This window comes from Malaclemys terrapin, chromosome 8, assembly GCF_027887155.1.
Source record: "Malaclemys terrapin pileata isolate rMalTer1 chromosome 8, rMalTer1.hap1, whole genome shotgun sequence".
Classification (NCBI taxonomy): Eukaryota; Metazoa; Chordata; order Testudines; family Emydidae; genus Malaclemys; species Malaclemys terrapin.
In genome coordinates this window covers 23,417,344-23,432,670 of record NC_071512.1, presented here as the reverse complement: position 1 = coordinate 23,432,670, position 15,327 = coordinate 23,417,344, and the positions used below count along the sequence as shown (strand labels likewise).

The 15,327-nt window shown below is 39.7% G+C and overlaps 1 protein-coding gene across 5 annotated transcripts in view; it reads left to right on the top strand.

The window, feature by feature from the left end:
* ATP10B (ATPase phospholipid transporting 10B (putative)) overlaps positions 1–15,327 on the top strand; it is a 236,035-nt gene that overhangs the window by 182,438 nt on the left and 38,270 nt on the right. For 4 of the 5 annotated variants that reach the window (XM_054038561.1, XM_054038560.1, XM_054038562.1 and 1 more), the window contains 4 exons: positions 4,615–4,700; positions 8,219–8,325; positions 12,151–12,282; positions 15,178–15,305. In XM_054038561.1, the coding sequence (XP_053894536.1) occupies positions 4,615–4,700; positions 8,219–8,325; positions 12,151–12,282; positions 15,178–15,305 (453 nt within the window). Of the gene's footprint in view, positions 1–4,614; positions 4,701–8,218; positions 8,326–12,150; positions 12,283–15,177; positions 15,306–15,327 lie in introns of those variants that run through there. The other variant, XM_054038564.1, reaches the window with a different exon arrangement.

The window sequence follows — 15,327 nt, the reverse complement described above, 5'->3', positions numbered from 1 at the left end:
TACAAGGCAAAAACAAGAGAGTTGGGTGAGGGATGACCTGCCTACTGCATAGAACTAGCAATGCAATTCACTACACCCTTTCCAATTCAGTCTTTGTGCATAGATTTGGGGTGTAGCTTTCACAGCATTTCCAGCCACCCTTCTGCCCCATGAGTTTTTATGGTTAGGTTCCTAAGCAACACTTTGGCTTATATTAACTAGTGGATAAATAGTTCCAGTGCACAGTAAACTGAAAATAACTTTGTGAATGGCCCTTCTTGAAAGTACAATATATTATTGTGTAGGCTATTAGGACAAATTTGAATTAAAATTGAAGATTGGCTGTCTAGTCATCAGTTTGTATGTTGGGCAGTGAGAAATTAAATATCTGATGTTGATATTATTGCATAATTCATATTGTTCCTTTCTCAGAAGCAGTTGATTGAATTATTCATTTGGTGCCACCTTTTGAGAAATCCTAAATTGAGACAGTTTGACATTAGAAGAGTTGTATTCATCACACTCTTGAATGACTTTTCAAACATACTAGTGACAGGTGTCAGATAAGACAAAACAAGTTTAATCAGCTACATCAAGAGGAATGGAACAATTTGTACCATTGGAACCATAGTTGCGAATAGGGCAAAAATAAAGAACATGTAGATAATTCCTGGAATTAAACATCAATGTTTTAGTTAGCAGGAAGTGAGAATACACATAAAGCACAAAAATAGGAACAACTATTGCAGAAATCTCCAAATAAATATTTGTACCACAAAAAAAATCTTTTTTTTTTTTTTTTTTTAAATCCCATTTTTAATTCACTTCAGCAGTTCAGTAGTTAGGTAGATCTGGCAGCAAGTTCATCCCCCATCCACCCACCTCATTTAATTCAGTGGAGACTCCTACGGCTGTCATACAAGGCATTTTTCAGCGATCTTTAGGGTCTAAGTAAGTTAATACTCATAAGATCACATACAAACTGTGGTCTTTTTTTTTTTTTTTTTTTTTAAGGAGGAGCTGTACTTAGTTGAACATTTCTGTGAAAGGATGGGGAGAGAACAAAGAAATAATTTTACTCAGTAGGTTTTATGTTTTGTGCTTTTTAGGTTCAGAGCCCATACTACTATTTTGAACAACAATAACATTCCATTTTTTCAGATGACTGGTCTTTAAAATGTATGGACTCAACCCTGCGAGGCTCTGTCTCCTCCAAGGATCTGAGCACCCTTACCTCCCAATGAAGATAAATGGAAGTTGAGGGCAATAAGCACCTCCCCGCATCAGGCCCTAAATCAGTATGGCCCATTGCACTGATCTGTTGTTTCTTTCAAATAATTTGTCTTCCCACTAGCTTTTGTTCTAGCTATTAAGGTACAGGATGATAAACTGCATTGTGCGGTAACTATTATCTAGCTGCTGCACGTTCTGAATTCTCCACTCCATTTACAATGTGAAAGGATCTGTGGTTTCAGTTCATCTCCTAATGTTCCAATTAATGTAATCTTCTATTAATCTAATAGTTTTATTCGTCTGTTTATTTCACTGTTTAAAAATTTGTCCTAATTAAAATTCCCATTGAATAGATTTGCAGCCCACAGTTATTTTGCATTCTTAAGACTATTTACTTAATTGGTAGTCTTAAGCAGTCCAAAATTGTAGCTAGTCCTCTTTGCAAATGAAAGACTATATTTACTTTATTACATTAAACATGAGGTTACTTGCAGCACAATTGATCCTCTGATGAAACAACAGATCATCATCATTAGTGTCACAGTTCAGGGCAACTGCACCTGTATTTCCACCTCGTGGTCCCTCGAGGGGACCCACTCTAAGCTCCTTGCTCCTCGGCCATCACCTCTCTTGGGCAGAGACCCACGTCTATGTCCCTTCTGACTGGGATTTTTTCAGGCTGCGGAGTCCCCTGCCTAGATTTTGTGACATCCCCAGCAAGCCAGACTGCCTAAACAGGCCAGTGTCTGTACTTTGTTTTCTCTCCGAAGGCTATGAACAGTTGTAATGGACAACAGTCACAAGTTACTTCACCACGTTTTGTAAGCAAGGACATTTATTCTTAAGATGAAAGCAATACACAGAAAACTCTAACAACTATAAAAGAACTTATACGCATGCTAATAAGCCTACCAGAGGTCACCCTAACTCCAAACTCAGACTCTGGTAGGTGTCAACCTTCGAAAACCCACAATGGTCTCAGATTTAGTTCATAACTGTCTCAGATTTTAGAACCAGAGAAAGCAGCCGGGCAGTTCATCCGTTTCTTCATACAGCTGTGGCTTTGATGTCTAGTATCCAGGAACAGGTAATCAGCAAACAAAGAACCTCTCCTCAGAGAGTGGCTTCAAAAGGCAGGGTTTTTGCATAACTGGAGGTGGGGAACTTGCATTTACCTCCCCTTAGGCATTTCCCAGGAAATTCACTTTGCAAGTGTTGTCCCAAAAGTCAGTTCTCTTCTGGTATGTCATTCAGTATAGTCCTTTGATCAGCCAGGCCTTAAATCACATCTCTCTTCTTCCTGACCCCGAGAGGTTACATAAAGTCTCAGCCCACAATAGTACATAAACTTTGCATTGAGTACAATGCACCCCAAAGATACTTAACTTAATTCAATATGGTTTTTCAAGTATATTGGCAGGAAATTGCCATATCTGTCACAATTAGTTCATAAAGTGGGTTAGGACATTTTGAACACTTCAAATTTTTAATGGAAAAAGGGAGAAAATGTCTGCACTTTCCCAAACAGCATTATTAGTTCATTGCATGTGGTTTATTTTTTTATATATATTTTTTAAATATGAATATCAATACCACCCATTCACAGTTCAGATTTCACTCCTCTGAATGTAGGTGCAGATAGGGAAGAAGCAGGAAGAACCTGTTGTATCCTTTAAATGAGGGTAAACCACCATCACCACTGGTTGCAGTCAGGTGTCCTAATTCTATACATTCTTCACCCATAGCATGGAATTTATCTCGTACACGTGCTTAAGTGCTTTGCTAGATCAAGTCTATAGTTCCATAGACCTCAAACTATCTCTAAGCTTTGTAACAATTAAGTAGGAGAGGCTCTTCTTAGTGAGAAGAGTTGAAACTAGAGCTGACTGAAAAATGGTTGATGAAACTTTTTTCTGTTGAAAGATGCTATATCATCAAAACTGAATCTTACTGATTTCAACAAAAATTTTGCTGGGAAGTTGTCTTGACTTGAGATGGAAGGTAAGAAGTGCAACAGGGAAATCAACCCATCCCAGAATAGCCAATAGCCCAGTGGTTAGGGCACTCACTTAAAATATGGGGGACCTGGGTTCAAGTCCCTGCTCTGTATCAGGGTTATTAGCTGTTTGAAGGAGTTTATTTTTCTCTGCTTTTCACAACAAAATTTCAAAAAGTCTCATTTTCATTCACATCAAAATGAAAACAAATTTTTAAACTTCAAAATGTTTCATGAAACTAAGTTTTCTGCCCAGCATAGTTGAAATCTGTATATTTTATTTTATTGATTTAACAACATAAACCAAAATGTATTGAACTACATATTTAACAAGGAAAAAGAGGAATAGAAAATATTACATATGTGTGATGTTACCATGTTACTGATACCTTATGAACTACATCTTTTGTATTTCCTACCTTTTATGTTATAATTGAGCAACCTGAAAGTTAAACAAAACACAAAATTCTGCACTAATAGGAGGCCATCCTCAATTCATCAGCTATCAACTCAGTAACAGTTGTGTTCTGAGTTAAATGTGCTTTGGACTCAGATTATTTAGCTTGGTTATTACCTTGTTACCTTCAAGTTACCTAAACAAACCACATGCCCTAATGTGTGCTTTTTGCATGTATAAAATGTTGATCTCAGTAAGCTTGGTGGAAAGCAGTTTGGATTGTGGTGGTATCTAGTAGTGTTAGAGGTTAGAGTTTAATGAACTAATCAGTTTGTTCCCTTGACTTCCTGCTGTTTGTATGTTTGTTGTCAGCACCACATCATGTTGTGAGCATGTGTCACTGGGTATTTGTGTACTGTATAAATGTTGAAACAATAGAACTGCAGCTAGTGCTCCCAGAAAAGCCAAAGATTGAATGAAATGTCTACTATGCTGAATGGGATGAAAATGCTCAGTTAAATAGAAATATGGTCAGTTTTACTTTTTGTTAATTTGCATAAGGAAAAGGCCTGGATTGATTTACATAAAAAAGGTTATATTGTAAATACCTCATCAAAACAAGATTATTGGAGAAGCTAGAAGCAAAGTTAGGCCAACTTCGGCCAACTTCTGCCTTTGGATGCATCCACAGCTCACTGAATTCAATAAAAGCTCTGGATACAAATCCAAGGTCAGAATTCATATTTTATACAATAATGGGAAACAAAAGACTGGATGTGTCTGTATGTTGCAAGCCAGGAATTTGCCCTCAGCAGCTCTTGCCCATTGTTCTTTATTTTGCAGTAGTGACTTGGATTCGATCTAATGTTATATGACCCTTCCAACAGAAGGCTTCCCATTCTAGCAATCATAGATATGTTTGCTAGTCACGACTGCCGTGAGATGTTCTGATTGTTACATTTTTAAAAGTACATGTTGGACTTAATCCCCAATGTATTTTCTTTTGTAGAATACTCCATTTGATCCAGAACTTTTCCAAAATACCATAGTCTGTGAAAAGCCAAATAATGATCTCAATAAATTCAACGGTTTTGTGTAAGTACTTGCTATCTGTTTCTATAAATGTGTCAAATCACCTCTGAGCTTTAAACTAACACATCTTAGAACTAAGTATTTTACAGAAAGTAATGGGTTTAAAAGCTCCACCACTGCCTAAATGTGGGCTGTGGAAGCTGTGTTGTAGGTCCAATGTAGATGGGATTTGGAGTTTGTAGCTAAGTCAATGCCAATACTTGGGTTTGGATTCAGTGTTGCCAGAATCACATGAGCTCTTCTCATGAGATTTCAGCTATGTCTGAACCCAGGTAAAAGTCACTTTAAGTTTTAAATCTGACCTGAAACCAACACCAGAAGGACTTGTCCTGGGCCAGTGTCTAAATCTAAATCTCTCCTAATGTTCAAAGGGGTTCAGGTTCAAGGCTCTAGTTTCTCTATATGTATGTTCACAGGAAATAAAAGGCATCCAGGGATGAACTACTGTGGCTTGATTTTTCTTGTACTAGCAGAAATCAAGAGTAATTCCACTGAAGTCAATAGGATTATACTAATGTAAAATATGTGCAAGTGAGGAAAGAATCTACCTCTTATTTTCTGTTACCTTTTGTAAAATGGTTATAAAAAGCATACATAATGCCTCTTCAGAGGAGCAATGAGAATATTAAAACTTCTGGAAAATACAGTATGGGCCAGGTTTTCTGTTGCGGTGTAGTCACTTTGTGCTGCTCCATTGGTGTAAATCCATATGAATCTGGCCTGGAAGATTTACCCAGTGTAAGGTGATCCTCCACTTACTCTCCCATCTGACATCTTAGAAGAGTCAAGGGGTGCACCTAGGAAACCCCTATTTAATATTGATCCAGTTTTGGCCTCCTGGGACCAGTTGCTTGGAGCATAAACTATGACAGCCCTCTCAATTAGGCTGCCGTGGCACAGGGCAACCTGCCCTACATAGAGGCTGCACCAGGATACGGGGTGTGCAAAGATGGGCTGTATATGACCTCTGTGCACACACAGACTGCACTGTGTGCAAATCAGATGGAACCAAGGATCTGATCCCAATTTTTGGAACTCTGACAGGAGTTTTGTATGAGAAATCCATTCCAGAAATATTTACTACCTCCCAAGCTTAGTGGATGTAGAATCCATTCGATGTTTCTCATCATGTTGGTCCAAAGACAGCAGAAAGAATCTTCAGCAAAAAATATTCATTGTAGTTTAATGCATTTAATGATCAATGAGGCTTGAGTTCTTCCCTCTAGTTTTACTATTAGTTAAGACAATTTAGAAGCCTAGTCAGAGGAAACCAGCATTATTTTAAGTAATTTTCCAACAAAAGTTGATATTCCAACAAATGAGTGTGACCCAACATACAATGAACACAATGTCTTCAGCAAAGAATTTGCTCTAGAACAGTGGTTCTCAACCAGGGGTACATGTACGCTTGGGGGTACGCAGTGATCTTCCAGGGTGTACATCAACTCATCTAGATATGTGCCTAATTTTACAACAGACTACATAAAAAGCACTAGCAAAGTGAGTACAAACTAAAATTTCATACGGACAATGACTTGTTTATACTGCTCTATATACTATACACTGAAATTTAAGTACAATATTTATATTCCAATCAATTTATTTTATAATTATATTGTAAAAATGAGAAATTAAGCATTTTTTCAGTGATACTTTTGTATTTTTATGTCTGATTTTGTAAGCAAGTAGTTTCGAAGTGAAGTGAAATTTAGGGGTACGCAAGAGAAATCAGACTCCTGAAAGGAGCACAGTAGTCTGGAAAGGTTGAGAGTCACTGGAATTCCTCCAAGAACCATTTCTAAATTGTACAGTTATTTTCTGTAGCTTCGGTATAAAACTATAGTAATTCCTAAGAACTGGCTCTATTGAAATCACAATGCCTGTCTGACATGCTTGAAAAAGTGTTCCTTACTGGATTGAAATTTGAGCAAAGGGACACATAGAAGCTTTTAGGAAATGATCTTACCAATGCCTTATCTAGATGAGGAAAAAAAGAGGTTGCTAGAGTTTTTTGTGTGTTAGTGAAGACACTTTAATTAATGCAGTTTAACTAACACATCAGCAGTGTTCCTTTCAGGAATCTGATTTCTCTTGCGTACCCCTAAGTTTCACCTCACTTCAAAACTTTACGCTGCTACGTCACTAATTTTGGGACACTTAATCTTTATTGCTCCATAAACTGATTTTCATGTACAAATAGCATGTAATGTTTGACTGCCTGATGTTCATGTGCAAATTGCTTTATTGTGAGCAAATGTGAGCCTATTACAGGCTACTTTTGAAAATCTGTCCTTTCATTCCCATGACTGATTTGTGGGTTTACATTGCAAACTGGAGCATATGCTACTTTGCCTAGCTCATGAAACTTAAGAACAAAGTGGTTTCCAACAGTCATGGAGTTTTTGTAAACATTCTGACATAATTCTTCATTGCCTTGCACCTTGTGTTGTCATTTACAAATGGACAAACTGGCTTGAAAACACTGTGAGTGCACTCGTTTACTTTACACTCATTTGCACAGGTGTAAGTGATTATGCAAGGTGTGAGGTAGTGTATAATCAGGCCTCACCTATGAATAATACCATACTTAACCCACAGAAGTGAGGCTGAATATATTTTTAAAAAATTAAATGGAAGCCATGAACACTTGGGAACCTCCTGTTCAATGCTGATGTTTAAAGTAGCAATATCAGTTCCGCCATGTTAGGACTGACCCACATCATAAATCCCAACTTGAATGACCTCAGCAGGAACCTAGCTTGGTGTGTAATAGAGTCTTTGAAAACATCAGACTTTCGCTGTTGTGTTGCTGGAGGCAGATAATGACTTGTTTACCTGAAGGAACAGCTTCATAGTGATTTGCTCAGCATGTAAATCGAACCTTCGCTACTGCCCATCTTACTAGCAATGAGGTCTGTCTTGTGAATGTGCATCCTAAACTGGGACTCTGTAAAGGAGAAAGAATGCTGGGATCAATAATATTGTGAAGGGGAAGACTCATAGGCTTCTTTGAAAAATCTCTCCTCCCACCTGGTGCCTCACAGAGATGAGCCTCTGAATGGTAACCACAGCAGACAAAGGATATTCTTTATATGCACATGTGGTATCTGTACAGTTGTGCTTCTACAATATTACAAAATCTATTAATCTTAACCATTAACCTCGGAAAGAGAACACCTATAAGATTTCTTTAATAAATCTGAATTGTGGGTTAAATTGCACAGTCTGTCTTATCTGCATTTATTAAATACTAAATCTGCCAGGCAAAGAACAGAATCAGAGGCTTCAACCACATAAATTATTTTAAGATTTAAATTTTGATGCTTTAGTCCATACAAACAGGTTCTGTATCATAAGATTCAAAGACTTCTATACACCTCCAGTGTGGATCCCTGACTGAAGCCAGATATAGTGAAACATTTCTCAGTCCTCACAATTTGCAGATTCAAACCCGAAGGGGAAAAAAATACATAGAACAGAACAAAAAGGGAAATCAGATCATTTTATTTTCTTCTTTGTAGGGAGCAGCCTGATCACAAACGGATTGGTTTTGGCAGTGAAAGCCTTTTGCTTCGTGGCTGTACAATCAGAAATACTGAGATTGCAATAGGAATTGTCATTTATGCAGGTAACAATGCACTTTTTACCTTTTCATTTAGCTAAGCATGGAGTTGCTCTTGAAATATCTTACAATGAATATGTATAGTCTGATACTGAACCATAATATTTTACTTTAAGAAGTGGTAGTTTATGGGAATAAAATAGGTTGATAAAGTGAAAGTACTGGCCATTTATCTCTTAAGGTTTGGTTCCAATCTGAAGCTAAGGTGTCCGCCCGTCGGTGCCTGGTGGCTAATAGTGATGGCAGATGATCCTGCTTGTTAGTTGATTTCAGATGTCCTGCAGCAGCTACTCAAAAATTGCTGGAGTGAAGAAGGCATAAAGTGATCTGCTCCACATCCCAGGACTGAGTCCAGTATAGGTGATGGGGAACGGAGCTTAGAGACACCACGTATACATATACAAGCCATGAAGACATCAGTGCCCTGATCTGTAGCAGCATCACAAGGTTCACAGTTGTAGTCAGGCCTTCTATTTCCAGTCTGCTTGAGCTCAAATGTTTTCCACAGTTGACTGTTAGGCTATAGAGGAAGAACAATGGCCATTCCTCCCAGAACACTTGCTAGCTGACATGTGAAGTGACATTCACCGTGAGTGTCATTCATTTGCACCCCTGGCTAGATGCCAAATGCTGTGACAATGTCCATCTAACAGAAATACCTGTTTCTATTATGGCAACCTTTGTACTACTCCAGCACAGACTGCCAAGCCCCATCACTCACCTCCTTGAAATAGCTACTATAAACAAAATTGGGGCAACTGTTCACTGTGAAGTTGGGATCATTTCTCTTCACTTCTCCTTTTAGGAATCCTACTTCTCTCGTTGCATGTCTATTGCAGTCATTTTTGGTATGTTCTTTTGATCACGGACCCTAATATGGTTTGCATCTCTGCTCTTTACTTGAATGTCTGTTCACTGCTTCCTCCGCTCATTTTGAAGGTTAGAATTTTGCAGTCATTCTTGAGCCATGGTGACTGTGACCTTAGCATGCCTTCAATATGATTTTTTCAGCTGAGACCCACTTGTTAATGTCAATGTAAGAGTTTATTCTCACGTTTTTGTTTCTAAAATTAGATTCACGTACAGCATCTTCCCTGAGCCAGCACTAGCTTCATTTCTGGGACTCATTGACATTGATTATACTGTGACTTTTAATCAAGATCTGTAACCTCTTTTTCTGAATCACCATTATCACTTCTGTTATATTTATATGATGACATGTTCTCCATTTGTATAACTCTGTTACCTCTTAAACTAACCTTTAATGGAGACATCTGCGAATTGTGGAGCAATCACTCAATGTGATTGCCTAGCCTGTGTGGCTCACATCTCACTGGTGTGTGACTTTACTTTTCATGTCTATGCAGATGGCTAAATGTGAGGCAGTTGTGCTAAGGGAAAAGTGCATACAGGCCTCATCGCTGAAGCTTCAGCCAACACAGGGTGATGCATTCTTTCAACCATGATAGAGGAGGGGCTACATGAGGTGCACTCACCCCAGACATGAAGGTGGTAGGAGGCAAGAGAGAAACTTCAATCCTGCAGCCAAGAGCAGTTCTTCCCTCCATTCAGCAACTAGAAAGTGAGAGAGACATTAGTGTTCATCTGCTACCCCCTGCAGCTAAGCAAGGGGGTGAGTTAAACAGCATATTCAGAGTTATGGGGAGGGCCTAGAAATGCAGTGTAATTCATACCTCTAATTCATAGTCTTAGCCTGTCGCAAGATGATATCGAGATCAAATTTTCATTCTGAGCTTGCTGAGATATTTATTTAGATTTTATTATCTTTGGGGTCAGGGTGGTGTGTCTATGTAAATGTCAAACACCTAGCACATTGGGGCCGTCATCTTGATTGGGGCCTCTAGGCACTACTGAAATAGGAACAAAGAGTAATAATAGATGCTGTGCAATATGAATTTGGGCTACGATGTGGAACAGCAACAGCATTAGTGGCACTGCTGGACCACTTGCTGATCACTTCCTCTTCATGTTCAAGGCGTGCTGCTTTGACTTTGTCTTCCCAAATAAAAGCATCTAGCATAATATAAAACAAAAGAAAAAACAACCCCATCGTTCCCATATACCATGCAGTTGCAAACAAAAATCTATACATAGTTTATCCTTTGGAAAGATAAATGGAGAAAGAATCACATATGACATCATTTAAAGCACCACTGGAAGTAATTTAGCTATCACAGTGAGGGGTGCAGTATGAAAAATTAATAGGATAGAAAAAGCAGGCTCTTATGTGCAGGTTTCATGTTAGCACTTCTTACACTAGTTTCTTATTGCCATTACAAGCGTAGTAACTTGATTCAGATTTAATAAGTTTAATATTTTTCTATCCTACTGTGTTGTTCATACTTTAAAGTCATATAATGAAGAGCTAAATAACATTAACATCATTCACTTCTGGATCTGACATATTGGGTTTTCTGTAAGTTCGCACATGGCAAATGTGACTAGCAGCTTCTAATTAAGCCAGTTTAGCTGCTGAGATATTCAAAAGTAGTTAGAAATCAGTCGACCACCTAATCAAGGTTTTTATTTCTATATATAAAAGAAAGTAAAATAAGATGTATATTATCTTATTGTAGAAGATTTTTATATTTTACAAATCTTATTTTATTTCCTTTTCACGTCAAGCAGATTTAGCTGTTAAGTAGAAGCACGTACATGTTTCCCCACATCTTCAAATGTTGGTACAAGCCTTGTGGTCCCGCTGATTCTACTGCCCTTGTGAGAGTGAAATGTGTGTGACAGCTGAAATCTGTAATGTAATTGTTTTTTTGGAATCCTTCCAGACTTAATTGGAATCTTTACTTCCTTCTAGGGCTTGTAAAGCTGGACTCTAATGTGAAACATGCTCCCCCTAACGTCTGTCTCATAGAAATTCTTTGTCTTAAAAGTTTCTCTGTGTCTTCTGTTTGTAGTTAAACATATACATTGTACAGTGTGTGTGTGTGTGTGTACTTATTTGTGTGTATATCATGAAAGTGTCAGAAGCAACTCCATAGTTAAGTTTGCATTCAGATTTGCACTTTAAAGCAGGATTCAAATTCTTGGCCTCAATTCTCAGTTAGGGGAATGAAGTGTTTTAGGCAGGAAGTCAGGCTGGGAAGGAAAAGTAGCTTTTTAAGCCACCCTTGTGTTCTGGGGAAGGCAGGACCTGTCTGGCGCTGGTGTAAGTTAAGTCCACTCAGTTTTGCTCTAATGTATGCTCTGCTTCCTTTTGTCTCCGGAAAGCAGACATTAGCCATTGTACATTATACTCCAGCCACAACCTCAGTCAGCCCTTGAGATGCTTGTATTGCAGGAACTGGGACCAGAGCTGGCATATGCCTTATGCTAGCCAGGGAGACCTCTTGCAAGCGGCTATTCTTATGGGGCTTTAGTGTAAGTGAGAATTTGGGGTCCTTGTATTTACCACCTAAATGCATCAATTTAGTATAAATGTGAATGCCTGGGACAGTGGCATGAATGGTGTGTGATAGACTTGGGCCCCACTAGGCTGTACAGGTAAAAGGCCCTTCTGCAATGCATTTGCTGTGACTTAGGGCACAGGAACGCTCCTTCCTGATAAATGATACCAGGTGGAGAAGGCAGGGAAACACTCCCTCTCCTCCTGTGATCCTCCAGCCCTGACACCACTCCCATCTGAAACCCCCCTCCGCCGTGCCCCCTCCCCCAGTGGAACACTTGGAGTCAAGTGAAGATTGTGGGCACCAGCATGTCAGATATAGATGTGTATTAAGTCTGTCTCTCTTCCCTCTCCCCTCCCCCAGGTAAGAAACTAAATAAACAAGTCTCTCTACGTTTGTGTTTTTGAAGGTCATGAAACCAAGGCCATGCTGAATAACAGTGGGCCTCGTTACAAACGCAGCAAGATAGAACGGCGCATGAACATTGATATTTTCTTTTGTGTTGGGCTTCTGTTCATCATGTGTCTTATCGGAGCACTAGGTATGGAGCAATGGTGAAAATCTCCTCTTCCATTTGAAATGTTTGGTTTTCTTTGTGGTGATTTAAGATTTGTTCTTATTAGGCGTGTGTATGTTCCAAAACCTAGATCTGAACACCTTTACTCTGGGGAACTTAACTGAAAATTCAGGGTTGATGCATATCTTTATAATGGGTTTGAATCAAAATCTCAAATCTGAATAATCCCAAATGGGAGGAAATTCAGTTGTGGGTGTGAATTTTCATCTCCAATTCTAGAAGGATTTGCTAGATGCTAATCGTGGAGGAGGTCGTCTTCATTGCATTGCAGAAAGCTTCAGCACAGGCTTGCATTCCAGTAGTGACTGTGATCCTATCCTAGTTAGAGCAGGATCAATACATTTTCTTAACTTTAATGAAGAAAGGGCCAAAGTTGGAGTCCAATGAGTTTTCCATGGGCCATGACTTTAAAGAGGTTACAAAGGCTCCTGTAGGTTTCTTGTGGTTTTGAAGCATTTTCACTAAATTGCAGCACAGCCATGAAGTTGCCTAGTGCCACAGCTTTGTTGGAGTTCACTCACAGAGAGTTGTATCATACCATACTAAAGCCCTAACAAGTTTCCAGGTAGTTTCCCATGAGAGCTGTAATATGACATATCAGCAAGCCATTAGATTAGTACTTCTAGAAGTAAGGGAGCATCAGAAAAGAGGAATCTGTTTAAGATGAACAGTAGAACTGAGTTAATCCCTTTTTAATTTTGCTACTTCATGTTGGAATGAGCTTTTTTTTTTTTTTTTTTTTGGCTTAGAAATGGGATTTCAGTTTGACAGCTGAGTTGTATGCATATGAGAGAGAGAGGGAGATTTTATTTTCATTGTTCCAGGGCAGCTGTCATTTAGATTTAGACTCTTGTATTTGTCATGCTCATGTACCCCTGAGTAGCAAAATCCTTTAAGTTAAGATTCGATGTGTGGACACAAATGCAAAAAGTCAATATTTAAAAACCAATTTATCTGCTTATCTTTAAAAAAAAAGAAGAATTAAACATGAAATGTTCATACAGTGAAACATGTAAAATAGTAATAAATCCACTAGATTTCATCCTCTTAAAATGACCTTCAGCGCCAACAGTGGTTTAGTAGTTTGTTTTATGTGATAAAATTGTTTGAATATAGGATTTCAGAAAAAAAAATATTACTTATGACTTAGTGATCAGTATCTTGCTTGCAGATAATATAATATTAGCAAAACTTGGGGGAGTAGGTAACTCATGAGTGTGGTAATGGGATAATCATCCTTGTTCAAATATGATAAGGTCTCTAGCAGCCAAAAGCTGTTGCCATCTGACAGGTGTTTTCATGGCCAGCATGAAATAATTTGGGAGTCTCTATCCAGTTCTTAGTAGGACAGATGTCCACACCACAAAAACTGCTTCCACAATTGGCACTTAATAGCATCTTCTTCAAGAGTGTTAGGAAAGAGTCCAAAACAGTGCAGGGGAAGCTTGTGTTCCTGCTGACTGCCTGTACAGTATCAAACTACACTAGTTCTGTATGGAAATTCAGTTTCCAGTGTTGTTAAGCTAACAGCATTCTTGAGCAATATGCATATCTGGGAGGCCAGAAAGAAAGATGTTGCAGTAGTCATGGCAGGAAGCAATGAAACCTTGAAGAAGAGAGTCTTCAGGGATGGAAAGAAAAGGATAGAGATCTTGGAGAAATTGAGGACGAAGAATCATCCATTTCTGGATGTGGCCTAAGACCAGGGATGAAAGTAGTTTAAAGGACTTATCGGTACGCCGAAGTCCTGAGGGGGCGTGGCCTCAACCGGAAGAGGCCAGGCCTCAATGGGAAGAGGCGGGGCCTTTCAAGATTTAAAGGCCCTAGGGCCCCTGGCTGGGAGCCCCAGGGCCTTTAAATCACCCCAGAGCTATCAGCTGCAGAGGCAGCTGGGAGCCCCAGGGCTCAGGGGCAAATTAAAGGGCCCAGGGCTCCAGCCGCCGCAGAGGTCCGGGCCCTTTAAATCACTGTGGGAACCCTGCCGCCACTACCCCGGGGCAGCAGGGCTCAGGCTAGGGCTGGGGTAGTGGCTGCAGGGCTCCAGAGGTTATTTAAAGGGCCCGGGGCTCCGGCCACTGCGGGAAGCCCGGGCCCTTTAAATCCCCGCTGGAGCCACCCGGTAGGAGGTGGAAGGAGGCTCCCCGCAGCGGCTGGAGCCCCAGGCCCGTTAAATTTGCCCCTGCGGTGCCAGGGCTCCGGAGGTGATTAAAAGGGCCCGATGCTCCCCGCAGTGGCTGGAGCCCCGGGCCCTTTAAATCACAGCCGGACTGTACTGACTTACTTTCACCTCTGCCTAAGACTAGTAAATAAAGGGAGAGAGAGGAATTTAAAATAAATGCCAAACTGCAGGACTGAGTCATGGGGAGCATGAGTGGTAGTGTCAACAGTAAAAGAAGGGGGGAAGTGAAGAAGTTTAGAAAGGAAGAGAATAAGTTCTGGACACATTTAATCTCTCTCTCCGCTGTCCTCTTATACTTGAGTCATTAGCATAGCTGATATTTGAATCTGTGTAAGCAAATGGAATCACCCAGAGATGGAATGTAAGTGAGAAGAGCAAAGGGTAAAGGAAAGAGCTCTGGGGAAACTCCCCCAGACAGTGGGAACAGGGAGGAGGAGGAGGATTCCCTAAAAGATCCCCACACTTCAAGTTTACTACTAATGTAACGTTTATAAAAATGGGCTGTGGTGTTCTACATTAATGGTGCAGTTTACAGGAGATTTACAGCATTGCTTGGGGCCATTGCTGTGGAATATTTTTTTCTTTGTAACAGGAGTAAAAGAAATAGAATATTCCAGAACTCTTGCCCCACCACTGTTTTTCTCAGCTTACTCCACTAAAATAGTGTTGATTCTATATAGGTCATGGCATTTGGAATGGGAATTTTTCAGAATGCCCACCGTATGAAGTCCCAGACGCGAATGGCAACTACCTTTCCTCAGCTCTTGCTGGTTTCTACATGTTCTTGACAATGATAATCCTGTTACAGGTAAAATAGAAATTTTAAAAAA